This window comes from Prionailurus bengalensis, chromosome B2, assembly GCF_016509475.1.
Source record: "Prionailurus bengalensis isolate Pbe53 chromosome B2, Fcat_Pben_1.1_paternal_pri, whole genome shotgun sequence".
NCBI lineage: Eukaryota > Metazoa > Chordata > Mammalia > Carnivora > Felidae > Prionailurus > Prionailurus bengalensis.
Window position 1 is genome coordinate 98,742,434 of NC_057349.1, and position 16,603 is coordinate 98,759,036.

The 16,603-nt window shown below is 38.1% G+C and overlaps 1 protein-coding gene across 1 annotated transcript in view; it reads right to left on the bottom strand.

The window, feature by feature from the left end:
- The window catches only part of AK9 (adenylate kinase 9), a 135,391-nt gene that overhangs the window by 84,187 nt on the left and 34,601 nt on the right, over positions 1-16,603 (bottom strand). Inside the window, 9 exon segments of the mRNA XM_043592094.1 lie at positions 284-432; positions 3,646-3,687; positions 3,690-3,722; positions 5,383-5,487; positions 5,574-5,672; positions 9,258-9,402; positions 13,503-13,683; positions 13,764-13,903; positions 15,628-15,726. Coding sequence (XP_043448029.1) covers positions 284-432; positions 3,646-3,687; positions 3,690-3,722; positions 5,383-5,487; positions 5,574-5,672; positions 9,258-9,402; positions 13,503-13,683; positions 13,764-13,903; positions 15,628-15,726 — 993 coding nt within the window.

Consider the following 16,603-nt stretch of genomic DNA (forward strand, 5'->3'; position numbering starts at 1 on the left):
GAAAATCACTTCTGTGTCCATCCATTTCCCCTATGAACACATGTTCAAGGTGGTTGGATGAAATAATTTAGCTATGGAGTAAAATTTGTCTTGGTTAACAACTAATTAGCTCATAGATGAAATATCTATTTTGGCACTGGCTTCCTATGCACCATATTTTAACCAACTGAACTCAGTTAAACAAAAGTTAATAAAGAATTAATTCCAAAGCTATGAAATTATATTGCATAGTTGTTGAAATTAAAAATTACTAAGCATAAACGTTTGGATCTGGATTTCTTACCTCTTTGATGATTTCCTCTAGGATTTCAGCATGTTTTTCATATGGATGTTCAAAGTTCATATCCTTTGTCATTTTTACAGTCTCCTCTATTATAGAAAGAACCTCTGGATGATCTGCAGTTACCTCTTCTATTGAGTCTTCTGTTGAATCTAAAGTAAAATAACCTAATGCCATTAATAATTTTAGTGGGCAATGCTATTTGCAATAGAACATGATAGTTAATACTTGACCCCCCAAAATAGTATCTTTGTGTTTATTGCTGTACATGCGCCAAGAAGGGGGAAATAGTCTAGGGAGGAAATGTTAAGTTAGGAAACACAAGACATCAGAGCAGTGGCTTATAGCTAGTGTTTTGGAACAAAAGTGAATGAGGTAAGAAGAAAATCACGTCCAGCAGGAGTCAAAACCTAGGAAGCCAGGTAGAAGAGGTAGAAACCAAAGGATTGTAGGGCTCAAGCTAAAATATGCACATCTAGGGAATTAATGAGAAAACAAGATGAATACTTCCAATTATAAGCATAAAACCACATGAAACAGTAAGTGGATAAGAAGTAGGCAGGTTGGCAGAGATGGAAGAATGGGTGGCACAGGCTGGTTTTTCTAGTGCTATACTTCATTCTTGTCCTCATTGCATGCTGAATGCCTCCTCACACAGCTGAGTTGGCTCATAGACTGCATCATGATATAAATATTCATCCATTCCTCTAATCAGGCAAGAGATTGGCAGCTCCACTTGACTCCTCTACCTCTGCCTTTCCAGTTGTGCTTCCTGAGCTGCTGCCTTAATGCTCCATCCACCAGGGTCTCCTGCTAGAGCATAAATTATCCCAGCCCAGAAAAACTCCAAAGGGCTTTCAATGAGCAGCTTCTGCTGCCCTCTGCTGCGAAGTGAGGAATCTGTTCTTAGGGATGGGGAGAGCCAGCAGTTTCTGGGGAACCAGAGTGGAAGAGACAAGAACCCATGATGTTCCTGTAGCCTTGGGAAGGGGGCATGATGAGGCAGAAGGAGCCAGGCAAAGATACCAAATGCTCTAGAAGCTGCTACTTGTTCACTCATTATCCTTTCTTCTCGTCCTTAGTAACAGAATCCGGATTTTGTTGGGGTCAGCAATGTGTCCAGCTAAAAACACTACATCTCCCAACTTCCCTTATAGCTTAGATAGCCCATAGGTAAGATGTGAGCATATTTTTTTTGTGGTGAGACTTCCTGTCACTTCATTAAAGAAGAATAATTCAAAAGAAAAGCGGTGGGGCGCCTGGGTGGCTCAGTTGGTTAAGCACCCAACTCTTGATTTTGGCTCAGGTCATGATGTCACTTGGGTCAGTGAGATTGAGCCCCGCCTCGCTCCTCGGGGGTTCCGTGCTGTCAGTGAGGATTCTCTCCCCCATCTCTCTGCCTGTCCCCCACATGCTCTCACTCTCTCAAAATAAATAAACTTTTTAAACAATTTAAAAAAATAGAGAGGAATACCTCAGCTGGGTGGAGTGCCAGTTTTTGTCCCTTACCTTTTTCCTCTTCCTAGCCATCTTGTAACTTTTTCTGGTAGCCACATGCCAGGGATGGCAGAACAGAAAGATAGAGTCCCTGTTTTACTAAAACAATAAATCACATTTTCTTTTTTTCTGTGTTCTTGCATGTCTAACTGTTCATCATAGAGTAGCCTTTAAGACAGAACATTAACAATGTTATTTTTAAATCACATCTTTCTCCTTCGAAATTCTTAAGAAATTATTTATGATTTTTAGATCCACAATCGAAGTGAACCAAATAACCCAAATATGAATTTACCTTTTTAGGGGTCCAACTTAAGATTTTTTAAAATATTAAATATTAGTGGCTGAGAGCTACTTTGTTTTAGGTATTTTGTTTTGTTTTGTTTCTTGTTTTTAAAGATGAATTTTTTTTTTTTTATTTTTTAAATTTATATCCAAGTTAGTTAGCATATAGTGCAACAATGATTTCAGGAGTAGATTCCTTAATTCCCCTTACCCATTTAGCCCATCCCCCCTCCCACAACCCCACCAGTAACCCTCTGTTCTCCATATTTAAGAGTCTCTTATGTTTTGTCCCCCTCCCTGTTATTATATTATTTTACTGCCCTTCCCTTGTGTTCATCTGTTTTGTGTCTTAAAGTCCTCATATGAATGAAGCCATATGATATTTATCTTTCTCTGACTGACTAATTTCACTTGGCATAATACCCTCCAGTTCCATCCATGTAGTTGCAAATGGCAAGGTTTCATTCTTTTTGATTGCTGAGTAATACTCCATTGTGTGTGTGTGTGTGTGTGTGTGTGTGTGTGTGTATATATATATACACCACATCTTCTTTATTCATTCATCCTTCGATGGACAATTGGGCTCGTTCCATACTTTGGCTATTGTCCATTAGCTGCTATAAACATTGGGGTGCACGTGCCCCTTTGAAACAGCATACCTGTATCCCTTGGATAAATACCAAGTAGTGCAATTTCTGAGTCATAGGGTGGTTCTATTTTTAATTTTTTTGAGGAACCTCCATACTGTTTTCCAGAGTGGCTGCACCAGTTTGCATTCCCACCAGCAGTGCAAAAGAGATCCTCTTTCTCTGCATCCTCGCCAACATCTGTCATTGCCTGAGTTGTTAATGTTAGCCATTCTTACAGTTGTGAGGTGGTATCCTATTGTGGTTATGATTTGTATTTCCCTGATGATGAGTGATGTTGAGCAATTTTTCATGTGTCAGTTGGCCATCTGGATGTCTTCTTTGGAGAAGTGTCTATCCATGTCTTTTGCCCATTTCTTCACTGGATTATTTGTTTTTTGGGTGTTGAGTTTGATAAGTTGTTTATAGATTTTGGATACTAACCCTTTATCTGATATGTCGTTTGCAAATATCTTCTCTCATTCCGTCGGTTGCCTTTTAGTTTTGCCGATTGTTTCCTTTGCTGTGCGGAAGCTTTTTATTTTGATGAGGTCCCAATAGTTCACTTTTGCTTTTGTTTCCCTTACCTCTGGAGACGTGTTGAGTAAGAAGTTGCTGCGGCCAAGATCAGAGAGGTTTTTGCCTGCTTTCTCCTCGAGGATTTTGATGGCTTCCTGTCTTACATTGAGGTCTTTCATCCATTTTGAGTTTATCTTTGTGTCTGGTGTAAGAAAGTGGTCCAGGTTCATTCTTCTGCATGTCGCTGTCCAGTTTTCCCAGCACCACTTGCTGAAGAGACTGCCTTTATTCCATTGGATATTCTTTCCTGCTTTGTCAAAGATTAGTTGGCCATACGTTTGTGGGTCCATTTCTGGGTTCTCTATTCTGTTCCATTGATCTGAGTGTCTGTTTGGGTACCAGTACCATACTGTCTTGATGATTATAACTTCATAATACAGCTTGAAGTCCACAACTTAAGATCTTGACTGGAGCTTAGAAACTTCTTTTAAATGTAGATGTTCCACTGGTTTCATCTGTGAATAAAACACTGTTAACACCTAAAGAAGAGTATTAATTGTAGGTGATTCCCAAAGAAAAGTGTGGTATGGGACCAGGGAGCCAGGACTCGTGTTCCTAATTTTTTTAATTAAATTTACAATCATAGTAATCAAATAGGTAAACAATAGGGCACATAATATCAGCAGTGAAAAATAAAGATAGTGACTTAACCTATAACAAAACAAGAGCAATTTTAGTTTCATATAATGCCAATGGATGTAAATTGGGAAAAAAAATCAAATTTGCCCTTCCTGATGTAACTAACAGTCTCTTACCTCCAACAGGTAAAGGCTGTGCTTAACTCAGACAGATAGGGCAGGGAGAATGCTTTTATATGTGGGCATACTGGCAAGTGCTGGCATCACTCCAGCAGTAGGTAGAGGCCCTGATGCCTGCTTCTACCTTGGACTGCCTCCCTCAAAGAGAAAACAGACAGTATGGGGAAGGGGCTGTCTTTGTGTATTTGTCCTAGGAACTCTGCAGCAGCTGAGATGGGGCTCCCAGATGCTACTTGACCAAAATTTTAATGTCTGGGGTCTTCCTGTGAAGTGTGTGTGTGTGTGCGTGTGTGCGTGTGCGTGTTGGAGAAGTGCCATACATAATTGTCTGACAGTGCCCGGTTCAATTTCTATGATACTAAAATATACCACAGCCAAGCATACATCTGTCTGAATCAGGAGGAATCAACCAACCAAACGAACAAAACCCCAGCTCTATATCTTAAAACACAATAACTTAGGATGCATTTTACTTATTTATTTATTTATTTATTTATTCATTTATTTATTTTTATGTTTGTTTTGAGAGAAAGAGAGTGTGAGTAGGACAGGGCCAGAGACACATAATCCGAAGCAGGCTCCAGGCTCTGAGCTGTCAGCACAGAGCCCGTCGCAGAGCTTGAACTCACAAACTGTCAGATCATGACCTGAGCTGAAGTCAGACGCTTAACTGGCTAAGGTACCCAGGCACCCCTACAGATGCATTTTAAAACTAAATACCAAAAGGTTGGACCAATAGAAAAAAAAGCATATAAGTATATATTAAATCTCTGTTTGAGAGGAAGGCTTTGTAAGGTGTGAAAGTAAATGGAAGAAACAAACAAAGTGAAAGTAATGATTTGACTACAAAAATATGAAAAATCCCTCTACTTTAAAAACAGCAAAATGATTTAAAAGACAAACCACCCAATGTGGAAAAAAATATAAAAAATAAGTTACTAATATAGCAAGTTATTGTAGAAACCATATAATTGATATAACAATTTGGAAAAATTAGCACAAGACCAAAATGGTCAACTCAGAAAAGAGGAAGTATAAATGGTTAACAAATATTAAAAATTATATTTCAGAAATAGTCAAATGAAAATTGAAATTATATTTAAAAGAGAATATATCAAGAAAACAATAGCACATATTTTGTATATTACTGTGGGAACATTATTTGGAATAACTTTTGTGCAAAGCAATCTGACTCTGTCTATAAAACTTCATACTCATTAAACTAGTGATTCCAACTACGTCACTATAAGTGTCCAATTTGGGGGATAATTTTAAGCTTCAATACAAACATGATAAAATATGAAATAAATGGAAATAAGATCCATAAGCATGGCATGAGTCACATTCATTTTGTTACCATCTTTACCAGTTTTAGAGGCTTGATCACCGAGGATATTTTCTGAATTCTTTTTGTCTTCACTGTTTTCTAAAGAGCTTTCTCTTTGGTATTCACGAGTGAACACTGCAGGAAAGAATAATATGCTTTATCAGCTAATCTGTTTATAGTGGGAAAGATATGGCTAAGAACATCAGCAATATATTTATTACCATCTTCATCAAATGAAGACTGCATCTCTTCTAAGCTCTTATCCACATCAGTTGGGAACTTGTCATACTCCTTCCTTTCAAGTTCTCTTAAAGTTGACTCTGTTGAAAGATAGCAATGGACTGTGTTAGCAAATATAGTCGTGGGGTAGGGAGACAGGTATAGTGATTAAATCCTCCGCTTTTTAAAGACAGACAGACTTGTGTGTGAGTTCTGATTCAGACAGTGTGGCTTTGGCAAATCATTTGATCTCTGTTTCAATTTCTATTGGCCAAAATGAGGATTATCAAACTGAAAGCACTGTTGTAAGGATTAAATGAGATAATAGAAGCAAACACTTAGAAAATGCTTGGCACACAGGAAGCCTAATCCATGTTGGCTGTCATTCCCTGTGTTATTATAGAATTTTCTATGTTAAAAGAAACCCTCAATTCTCCACTGACAAATTTTTCTTAAAAGTATTTTGGGAAAAAAGACAGTCTCTTTAACAAATGGTGCTGGGAGAACTGGACAGCAACATGCAGAAGATTGAAACTAGACCACTTTCTCACACCATTCACAAAAATAAACTCAAAATGGATAAAGGACCTGAATGTGAGACAGGAAACCATCAAAACCCCAGAAGAGAAAGCAGGAAAAGACCTCTCTGACCTCAGCTGTAGCAATTTCTTACTTGACACATCCCCAAAGGCAAGGGAATTAAAAGCAAAAATGAACTATTGGGATCTCATCAAGATAAAAAGCTTCTGCACTGCAAAGGAAACAACCAACAAAACTAAAAGGCAACCAACGGAATGGGAAAAGATATTTGCAAATGGCATATTGGACAAAGGGCTAATATCCAATATCTATAAAGAGCTCACCAAATTCCACACCCGAAAAACAAATAACCCAGTGAAGAAATGGGCAGAAAACATGAATAGACACATAAAAAGATACCAAATGTCACTCCTCATCAGGGAAATACAAATCAAAACCACACTCAGATATCACCTCACACCAGTCAGAGTGGCCAAAATGAACAAATCAGGAGACTATAGATGCTGGAGAGGATGTGGAGAAACAGGAACCCTCTTGCACTGTTGGTGGGAAGGCAAATTGGTGCAGCCACTCTGGAAAACAGTGTGGAGGTTCCTCAAAAAATTAAAAATAGACTTACCTTATGACCCAGCAATAGCACTGCTAGGAATTTACTCAAGGGATACAGGAGTACTGATGCATAGGGGCACTTGTACCCCAATGTTTATAGCAGCACTCTCAACAATAGCCAAATTATGGAAAGAGCCTAAATGTCCATCAACTGATGAATGGATAAAGAAATTGTGGTTTATATACACAATGGAATACTACGTGGCAATGAGAAAGAATGAAATATGGCCCTTTGTAGCAACATGGATGGAACTGGAGAGTGTTATGCTAGTGAAATAAGCCATACAGAGAAAGACAGATACCATATGTTTTCACTCTTATGTGGATCCTGAGAAACTTAACAGAAACCCATGGGGGAGGGGAAGGAAAAAAAAAAGGAGGTTAGAGTGGGAGAGAGCAAAAGCATAAGAGACTGTTAAAAACTGAGAACAAACTGAGGGTTGATGGGGGGTGGGAGGGAGGGGAGGGAGGGTGGGTGATGGGTATTGAGGAGGACACCTTTTGGATGAGCACTGGGTGTTGTATGGAAACCAATTTGACAATAAACTTCATATATTGAAAAAAAAACAACAATGAAAGAAAAAAGTATATTGGGAGTGAAATTAGCAAAACTGGAAATTAGTGGAACTAGCAAGAAAATTCCAATTAAAATGATTTTAAGAACCCTACTGTCAGATTTAGAATAATTACTGAATTTGAAAAAGGAAAGGAAGAGATTTTTAAGTTTGCAGTATATAAGAGATGGCCTCTGTTTCTAAATTCCAGTGGAAGAAAGCAATTTGTGGCAAGACCTAAAATCTATGATTTCATGCCATAATTTGATATGAAAGGAATCACTACAGACTCCAAGAAACGTTACTGATCACTACTCTTCTTAACTGAAGCCCAACTAGTTGCTCTCCTGATCCAGGTTTCATTTAAATGTCCTCTCTTCCCTGCTCATCCTAACACTCCAGCACCCCTGCCTCATTACCGCCTGACCTACTACTGTGTTATATTTTTTCCATTTGTTCACTTGTTTCTTTTTTCCTCCTCTGTATTTCATTACAATGTAACAATCACAAAGACAGGAGTTTCTGTGTCTTGTTAACTGCTGTGGCCCAGTGCCTAAATCATGTCTAATACACAGTGGGTACTCAAGTTGAGTGAGTTAATGAATTCATTTTGTCAAGCCTTAAATAAGTTGAATAACATGCCATCTTGGTCAATATTTCTCAAGCTTTAGTTTGTGAGTTGTCCATGAATATTTTAAAAACTTTTGGTTTTTCTTTGAAGATAACATACTAAAATTTAAATTCATTCTGAATCATCTGGATGATCTTTTGGATGGCAGGTAATTTAAATACTGGTCTTTTTGCTGTTGTTTTTGCAATCCCCTGGGCACCGTGTTGGACTCTTTTACTTATTTGTAGGCTAATGAGAAAGGAAAGAGGCAGATTCGTTAGGCAAATAACCTGTTTTTTTTCCTAGCAAAAGTTTAACAGTGCCATGTAGGAAAAGATAATTTCCTTGCTATTTAAATAATTTCAAGCATAGAAAATGACAGAAGCTTTCCAATGTAAAAAGTTTTCCTCATCTGGAGAGTTACAGAACTGTGTTAATTGATCACTAAGGCTTCTTCCAGTTTCACTGTTTTAAAATTTTTTTTTCATATTTATTCATTTATTTTAAGAAATAGAAGAGAGCGCACACAAGCAAGAGAGGGACAGAGAGAGGGGGAGAGAGAATCCCAAGCAGGCTCCATGCTGTCAGCACAGAGCCCAACATAGGCTTGATCCCATAAACTGTGAGATCATGACCTGAGCCAATATCAAGAGTCCAATGGTAAACTGACCGAGCCACCCAGGTGCCTCTTTGTAACTGTTTTGAATTTGAGATTAAAATTCCCCAAATAGAAAAAAATAATTTTTAAAAAAGTTTATTTATTTCTTTTGAGAGAGTGAGAGGGCACGTACACGCACATGAGCGGGGGAGTGGCAGAGAGAGAGGGAGAGAGAGGATCCCAAGCAGGCTCCACACTGTCAGCATGGAACCCGATGTGGGGTTTAATCTCAGAACTGTGAGATCATGACCTAAGCCCAAATCAGAAGTCAGATGCTCAACTGACTGAGCCACCCAGGTGCCCCAGAAAAACTTAATTACCATGGGGGCTGACATACACACCTACATACTAAAGTAGCAGCAGCAGCAACAACAACAATGTAAACTCCACAAGAATCAGGCGGAGTGTTGTCACAATTGGTGTAAAATGAAGGTATATAAATTCTACTCAGTCTCTGCCCAGCCAGCAAATCCATAATAGTAAATCCAAATTTGGAAGCTCTTTCTGATTCCTTTCCTTAGAAGCTTAGGACTGAAATCTTTTCTCTGTTCATGAATCAGGTTTATGTATATTCGTGTCTTCAACCCATTATTAAGAGGCTGCACCATACAACATGCTAGGGGATCGAGGCGAGCAAACCAGGTCCTAGCCCTCAGGCAGCCAGGCTGAACTGCTGACCTAAGCTTAGAACACGCATTTGAAAGAGATAGTTCACCTTGTCTTTTAGCTTGTAGTTTTTTGAGAAGCTGTTCTTTCACAGCTTTAATCGCTGCTTCGGTGGCCTCAGCGATAGTATCGCTTATTAATGACTGAAGGGCTTTATCAAAACGTGGTTGAACAAGTTTGGCATAGTCAATTACCTGCAAAGGATATTTGAGAAAAGCAACAAAAGCACAAATCACATGAATATTAAACACATTGTTCACTCGTATCTATTTCTAGATCTATACTTACCTATCTCAAACATCTTAATGCTGCTTGAAGTATGTTATTTTCGGAATTCAATGTTTTTGAGTACATGCTTTCATAGAAATTCAGTCATACTTTCCATGTAGTATGATGTATTTATATATGTATCATGTAATATATATTCAAGTTACGTATTTTTAAGTCAATTTTTCATGGATAACTTACATACAATAAAAGGCATCCATTTTAAGTATACAGTCTAATGAGCTTTGACAAATATATACACATAACAACTATAATCAATATATGGAACATTTATATCACTCCAGAAAGTTCCCTTATGCTTCTTTATAGTTAGTTCCTGGGTCCTGGACACTACTTTCTGTTTTCTGTCACTATATATTAGTTTTGCCTTTTCTAGAGTTTCATATAAATAGAGCCATTTAGTATGTAATCTTTCTAACCTTTTCTCCTTTATACACTGTTTTTGAGATTCATCAGTGTCATTGCATACATCAGTAATCAGTTCCTTTTTATAGTTAAGCAGTATCACTGAATGAATATGCCGCAGGTTTTTTTTTTTTTTTTTATTCATTCATCTATTGATGGACACTTGGGTTTTTCCTGTTTGGGGCTGTTATATAAATAAACTAGCAATGAACATTTGTGAGGAAGTCTTTTTGTGGTCATATGTTTTTATTTCTCTTAGACAAATACCTAGAAGTGGAATTACTGGGTCATATTGTAAATGTGTATATGATTGAAAAAAAATTTTTTTAATGTTTATTTATTTTTGAGAGAGATAGAGAGAGACCGAGTGCAAGCGAGGGAGGGGCAGAGAGAGAGGGAGACACAGAATCCGAAGCAGGCTCCAGGCTCCGAGCTGTCAGCACAGAGCCTGACACGGGGCTCGAACTCACGAACCGTAAGATCATGACCTGAGCCAAAGTCGGACACTCAACTGACTGAGCCATCCAGGCGCCCCAAATGTGTATTTGATTTTACAATAAGCCATTAAACCATTTCCAAAGTGGTTGAACTACTTTACTTTCCTACCAGCAAATGTATACAAATTACAGTTACTCCACATCTTCACCAACACTTGGTTTTGTGAATCTTTTAAATTTTAGCCATTGTAGCAGGTGTGAAGAAGTATCTCATTGTAGTTTAAATTCACATTTCCCTGATCACAATTCATTTTGACCTTCTTTTTTGGGTGCTGTTGGTCAATCACTCGCCTTCTATTTTTAATCATATGTTCAACTTTTGGCCATTTAAAAAACCGGGTAATAATTCTCTATATATTCTGAATATAAGACAATTGTAGAGTAGATAATATACTCTACATATCGGGATGTTAGAAATATATTTCTATATGCCTCTTAAGTTTATTATTTTTTTTTAATTTTTTTTTCAACGTTTATTTATTTTTGGGACAGAGAGAGACAGAGCATGAACGGGGGAGGGGCAGAGAGAGAGGGAGACACAGAATCAGAAACAGGCTCCAGGCTCTGAGCCATCAGCCCAGAGCCCGACGCGGGGCTCGAACTCACAGACTGCGAGATCGTGACCTGGCTGAAGTCGGACGCTTAACCAACTGCGCCACCCAGGCGCCCCTATGCCTCTTAAGTTTAAATAATACTTCCACACTTCTAGATTCCATTTTACTTTTCCTTCAATATGCTTATATTACTTTATTCCAGGCCAATAAATATACATCTTCACTGTCATTTTTAATGGATGCATGGTATTAGATATTAAATAAACATATTATGCCTTATTTAACTAAAATGCTAGTAATATATATTTAGGTATACATGTTTTTACTATTATAATAGTAACTAGGCTATGATGAACACAGTTATGTATCTATCTTTGATCAGTTTCTTTACCAAAAATTTATAAAATAGGATTGGCAGTTCAAAGGATATGCAAAGGACTTTAGGCTCTTACATATTTCTAATTGCCATCCCTAATGGTTATGCTCTTACAAGCATTATATGAAAATGTACTTCTCCACATCCTAGCCACACATCAATATTGGGTATTAACAGTGATCTTTCAACTCCAACAGTGAGATTGACAGATCTCTGGGGTTTTTTGGCATCTCTCTGGTTATCAGGGAGGTGATAACCATTTTCTCATGATTAATGGCTATGCTGTTGTATCTATTATTTTGGGAATTGTTTGTTTGCTACTTTTTTCCATTAGGGCTTCATCTGCACTTTGGTTTGTAAGAGCTCTTTATATTTTAAACTTATAATTCCTTTGTCTGACACATACTTTAATATAATGTTTGTGGTTTGTAAACAAACCATATGTGGTAATGATAAACCACAGAGTGGTAGAAAATATTCATAATGCTTATTATCTAAAAAGAAATTGCATATAGACAATTTAAGGAACTCCTACCAATAATATGTAAAAAAAATTTTTTTTCAAATGCCCAATAGGCTTGAGCAAACATTTCAAAAAGAGAATATTTGAATGGCCAATAAACAAAGAAAAAATGTCTAACCTCATTCATTTCAGGGAAATGCAAATTAAAACCACAGGGAGATACACCTATTAGAATGGCTTAAATTAAAAAGACTGACCATAACGAAAGTTGGAAGGAATGTGGAATAACAGAATTCTCACACACTGCTGATCAAGTTGTAAATGGATAGAATTCATTTGGAAAAGTTTGGCGTTCTCTACACAAGTTGCATACTCAATGTCCCAGGAATCTTACTACTAGATATATCTCCAAAACATATAAAGATACCATGTGTGCACCATAAGACATGTACAAGAATGTTTATAGCAATATTATTCATAACACTCAAACTGTAATCAATCCAAATTTTATCAACACTCAAGTGGATAAATAACTTATAATATAATACAATCAATATAATGCAATAAAAAATACATAGATCGAGGCTATATGCAGTAACATGTATAAACAACACGCATAAATATCATAATCATAATGTTAAGTGAAAAAAGCCAGGCACAAAGAACATAAATTGTCTAAGTCTAGAAAGTTAAAAAAAAAAACATGCAAACTAATCTATGGCATTGGATGTACACTTCCAAGGTAAAACCATAAGAGAAAAGAATAGGAGTGAATACCATCAAGTTCGGGGCAGAACTTACCTTTGTGGAAGGAATAAGAGGATCAACATTGGGAAGAGGCATGAGGGGGTTTTCAGGGTGCTGGCAACTCCATATTTGTCCTGGGTGGTGGTTATATGGGTGTTTTTTTTTTGGTGATAATTCACTGAGCTTCACTTTTCTGTTTGTTTGTCATATGTTAGAGTTAAAAAGTTAAAGCAAATAGAAAATGTCACCCCTGGGTTCAAAGGAATAGCACTTGAAATAAATCCAAACTCCTTCTTCTCAGGGCTGCAGTGTTCTGTCTGACTACATCTTCGGCCCTCATCATCTTCTGCCTTCCCCCTTGTGTTCTCTACTCCAGCACACTGGCCTTCGCAGAACTGCTGTCCATTCTAACCCCTCACCGAATCCTTGGGTTCTGCCTTCAAATTATACCCTCCATCTGCCTACACCTTACCACCTCTACTGCTATCACTCTGGTCTAAACTACACATAATTTCTCTTCACTTTACTGAGGGTGGAGAACAAGATCTCTGGGGAGAGAGGCCAAGGAATGGACAGGCCAGGGTGTCTGTCACCACAGAGGGTCATCTTGGCAGATACTAAGGATGACGGCAGGAGTGACTGTATGGAGAGAGGGATGGTGAGCTAGGACTGTGACCCAGGAAACAGGAGATGAATGAAACCAAAACAGGTAATGGGTGGCACAGTCCACGTGACATAGCAGTCAAATCTGGGGGCTTTGGGGAAGCAGGGAAAGGCTGTGGACTCGGAAACTGCAATAAGCAGCAAGGGGGAGGCTTTCCCCACACCAAACCCAGTGAAACAATTACCCAATTGACGGTGTGAAATAAAGAACACTAAATATAAATCTTGTGAATCCGAAAGTCCTACAAATTAGAGTCAAGTATAGGTAGGTAGATAGCTAGCTAGCTGAATGAGTACTTACCTTTCCTTTGTAATTTTCTGCAAGCAAATTGCTAAGTGTTGTTTTCCCTGAAGACTGAGGTCCAAATATGAATACTTTAAATGGTGGTGCCGGCATAGGCGGAAGAAGATAGGGACGTGGGTTCAATAAAAATTTTTTTAATGCTTCTTCTGATGAAAGACAGTACATTTTACCTAGAAAACTTAAAATATGCCATAATCGTAAACAACTGAAAAGAGGTACGGACAAGTTTTAAATTTAAGTTGTGAAAATCTTACTTACCTCACGGAAAAGTCTGGTAGTCCTGGATAAATGTTACCTTCTTTTAAAGTCACAGGACATGTACGTCCCCATCTGCTTCTCTGCCATCTATACCTTGGTGCGATAAGTTTATAAGATGCAAGAGTACGGAACAGCTCATCCTGTTAATCACAAATACCGCACTAAAAATGTGGGCATCATTTTGCTAAAATTAACAGTATGAAGTATTTAATTTTTTAGTTGGTAGTGCTTTGCTATTTAAGAAAGAATTTATTAAGAAAATTTTGGCTTTTTTCTTAATTGCAAACATTCTGTACTTGTCCAAAATGTAATAAGACAAATAGTTGTCATTTCTATTATGACCCTGGTTTAAATTTTATCGAGCATTTTGTGCTATAAAGTAGAAAGACTATAATGTAGATAGAATGTTTTTTATGATCTTCTTGTATTACCTGATTTGAAAAAATTCTTACTGAAAAGGTTTAAAAATGCACCAGATTCTTAGTTTAACTACGTTTTTAAATAGTAACATGTTATATACAGGTTGCTTTTTTTTTCTTTTTTTGCATTTATTTAGCTCTTTTGTTTTTAAAATAAAAAGTCCCCCTCAGTATTCCTCTGTTGGTGCCCTCCAGAGAAGTTAGGTCCACTTCTCCACAGACTGCAGATTGCTGAGGGGTTCACTGTCCTCATGCTACCTTAGCAGGGGACGAAAGAGCCGGGGAGAGAGAGCATGGTGAGCAACTGCCGGGGAGAAAAGGATCCAGGTACGCTCTCTCCAACCTTCAGATGTAGATCTCACACGTATCTGTTGGCTCCAGAGTTGACTGTGGAGGACAGGTGAGAATGGGGTCTCACCTGGACCTCTGTAGCATCAGAGAGTAAAGAGGCATGCACACTGTGGGGGATGCTGCATGAATGTTGGAAACTGAAGGTTGAAAGAAGTAGCTAACTGTTAAGGAGACTGTCGTTGCTTAGAGGAGTTGCATGAGACGGAAAACCTAATCAGTGGGCCACATTAGGCTACCACCCTTCTCGATGGAGTCTACAGACAACGAACCAGGGACTGAAACGTATCTAGTTAAGCCAGGAGGTGGTCACTCTTTCCTTATCATCTCTACTTCCTGTCCAAACTTGGGAAAAGTATTTGAAAAGCAGACGCTGAGCATTCTCTCCAGGAAAGGGTGTTTGAATGGCAGACCACGCTCTTCTCTCAACCACTGTCACATCCATAATACAACAGTGTCAGGAACACAGTTGTGTTTTGAAAAAGGGTTTGAAAAAAGGGTTCAATGATTTGAAGGAATAAATGAGTGTTTATAGAGCTGAGGGCTTTTATGATGTCTCTGCTTTCTTTGGTGTTGCAAGATTTTTAAAATGAACTTGAGTTTCTTTCTCATTATTCTTGTGGTTGTTTTGATTTTATTGTCTTTGTTTCAAGACTTTTGTGTTTATTTTATTTATTTATTTATTTATTTTAAAAAATATTTTAACATTAATTCATTTTTGAGAGACAGAGAGAGACAGAGTGTGAGTGGGGGAGGGGCAGAGAGAGAGGGAGACACAGAATCCGAAGCAGGCTCCAGGCTCTGAGCTGTCAGCACAGAACCCAATGCAGGTCTCAAACCCAGGAACTGTGAGATCATGCGACCTGAGCTGAAGTCGGACACTTAACCGACTGAACCACCCAGAACCCCCTCAAGAGTTTTGTTGTGTTTAGTGATTACTAGAATTTGTGTTAATTATTACAGCTTCTTCCTAAAAATCAAACCCATTCTTGTGAAAGGTATCCTGAAATTCCTTTTATACCTTGAAAGAATACATTAAATTAAGGCCACAACATATTGTGAAAAGATAGACTTTCAAACAGTTAAAAATAACTTACATTGTCCATTATGTCATTAATTTCTTCTTCTGCACTCTGAAGTTTAGTTAAAACAGCTGCTCTTTTTAGGTTCAGATATTTAAGTCGGTCCATAACTGTCTAAATTTGTTAAAGAACAAATATTTAAATACATTGGCATTTGAACATCTCAAATACTCTGTAACAGTGATGAGCTTATGAGTAGAATACTTCCTTGCCTCCACCTTCTGGTGGTTTGCTGGCAATGTTTGGTGTTCCTCCAATCTCTGCCTTTGATGTCACATAGCTATCTTCTGCCTGTGTGTCGAGTCTCTTCTCTTACAAGGATACCAGCATATTGGGTTATGACCCACTCTAACTCAGTATGAACTCACCTGGACTTGATTACATCTGAAAAGATCCTGTTTCCAAATAAGGTTACATTCACAGGTATTGGAAGTTAGGACCTCAACATATCTTTTGGGGGTACACAATTCAATACATAACAGTTTGCCCTCTGGTCCCCAAATATTCATGTCCTTAGAGATCTAGTTCTGTGGGAACTCTTGAGGAAGAGGGAATACAGCCATGTCAAGATGGAAGCAGATCTTAGAGTTGGCTGCCATGATCCAAGAGATGCCTGGGACCACCAGAAGCTGGAAAAGACAATGTTGGATCATCCCCTAGAGGCTTTGGAGGGAGCAAGGCCTGGCCAACACCTTGATTTTTTTTATTTCTAACCTCTAGAACTATAAGAAAATAAAATTTTTGTCACTTTAAGCCACCTAATTTGCTACAGCAGAATTAGAAACTAACAGGGACATTATGCAGAACAACATGAAACATAGACTCTGAGATGAGAGATGGTGGACTGACAAAGTCCTGATGGTCAATGGTAATCTGTGGTGGATTGTGTTATTTGTTCATAATTTACCCTTCTCTCCCTTCCCTTTTTAATTCCCTAGTTCACCGTGGGTAGAATACACTTCCCTATCCCACTGATATTGAGCTTCTCCGT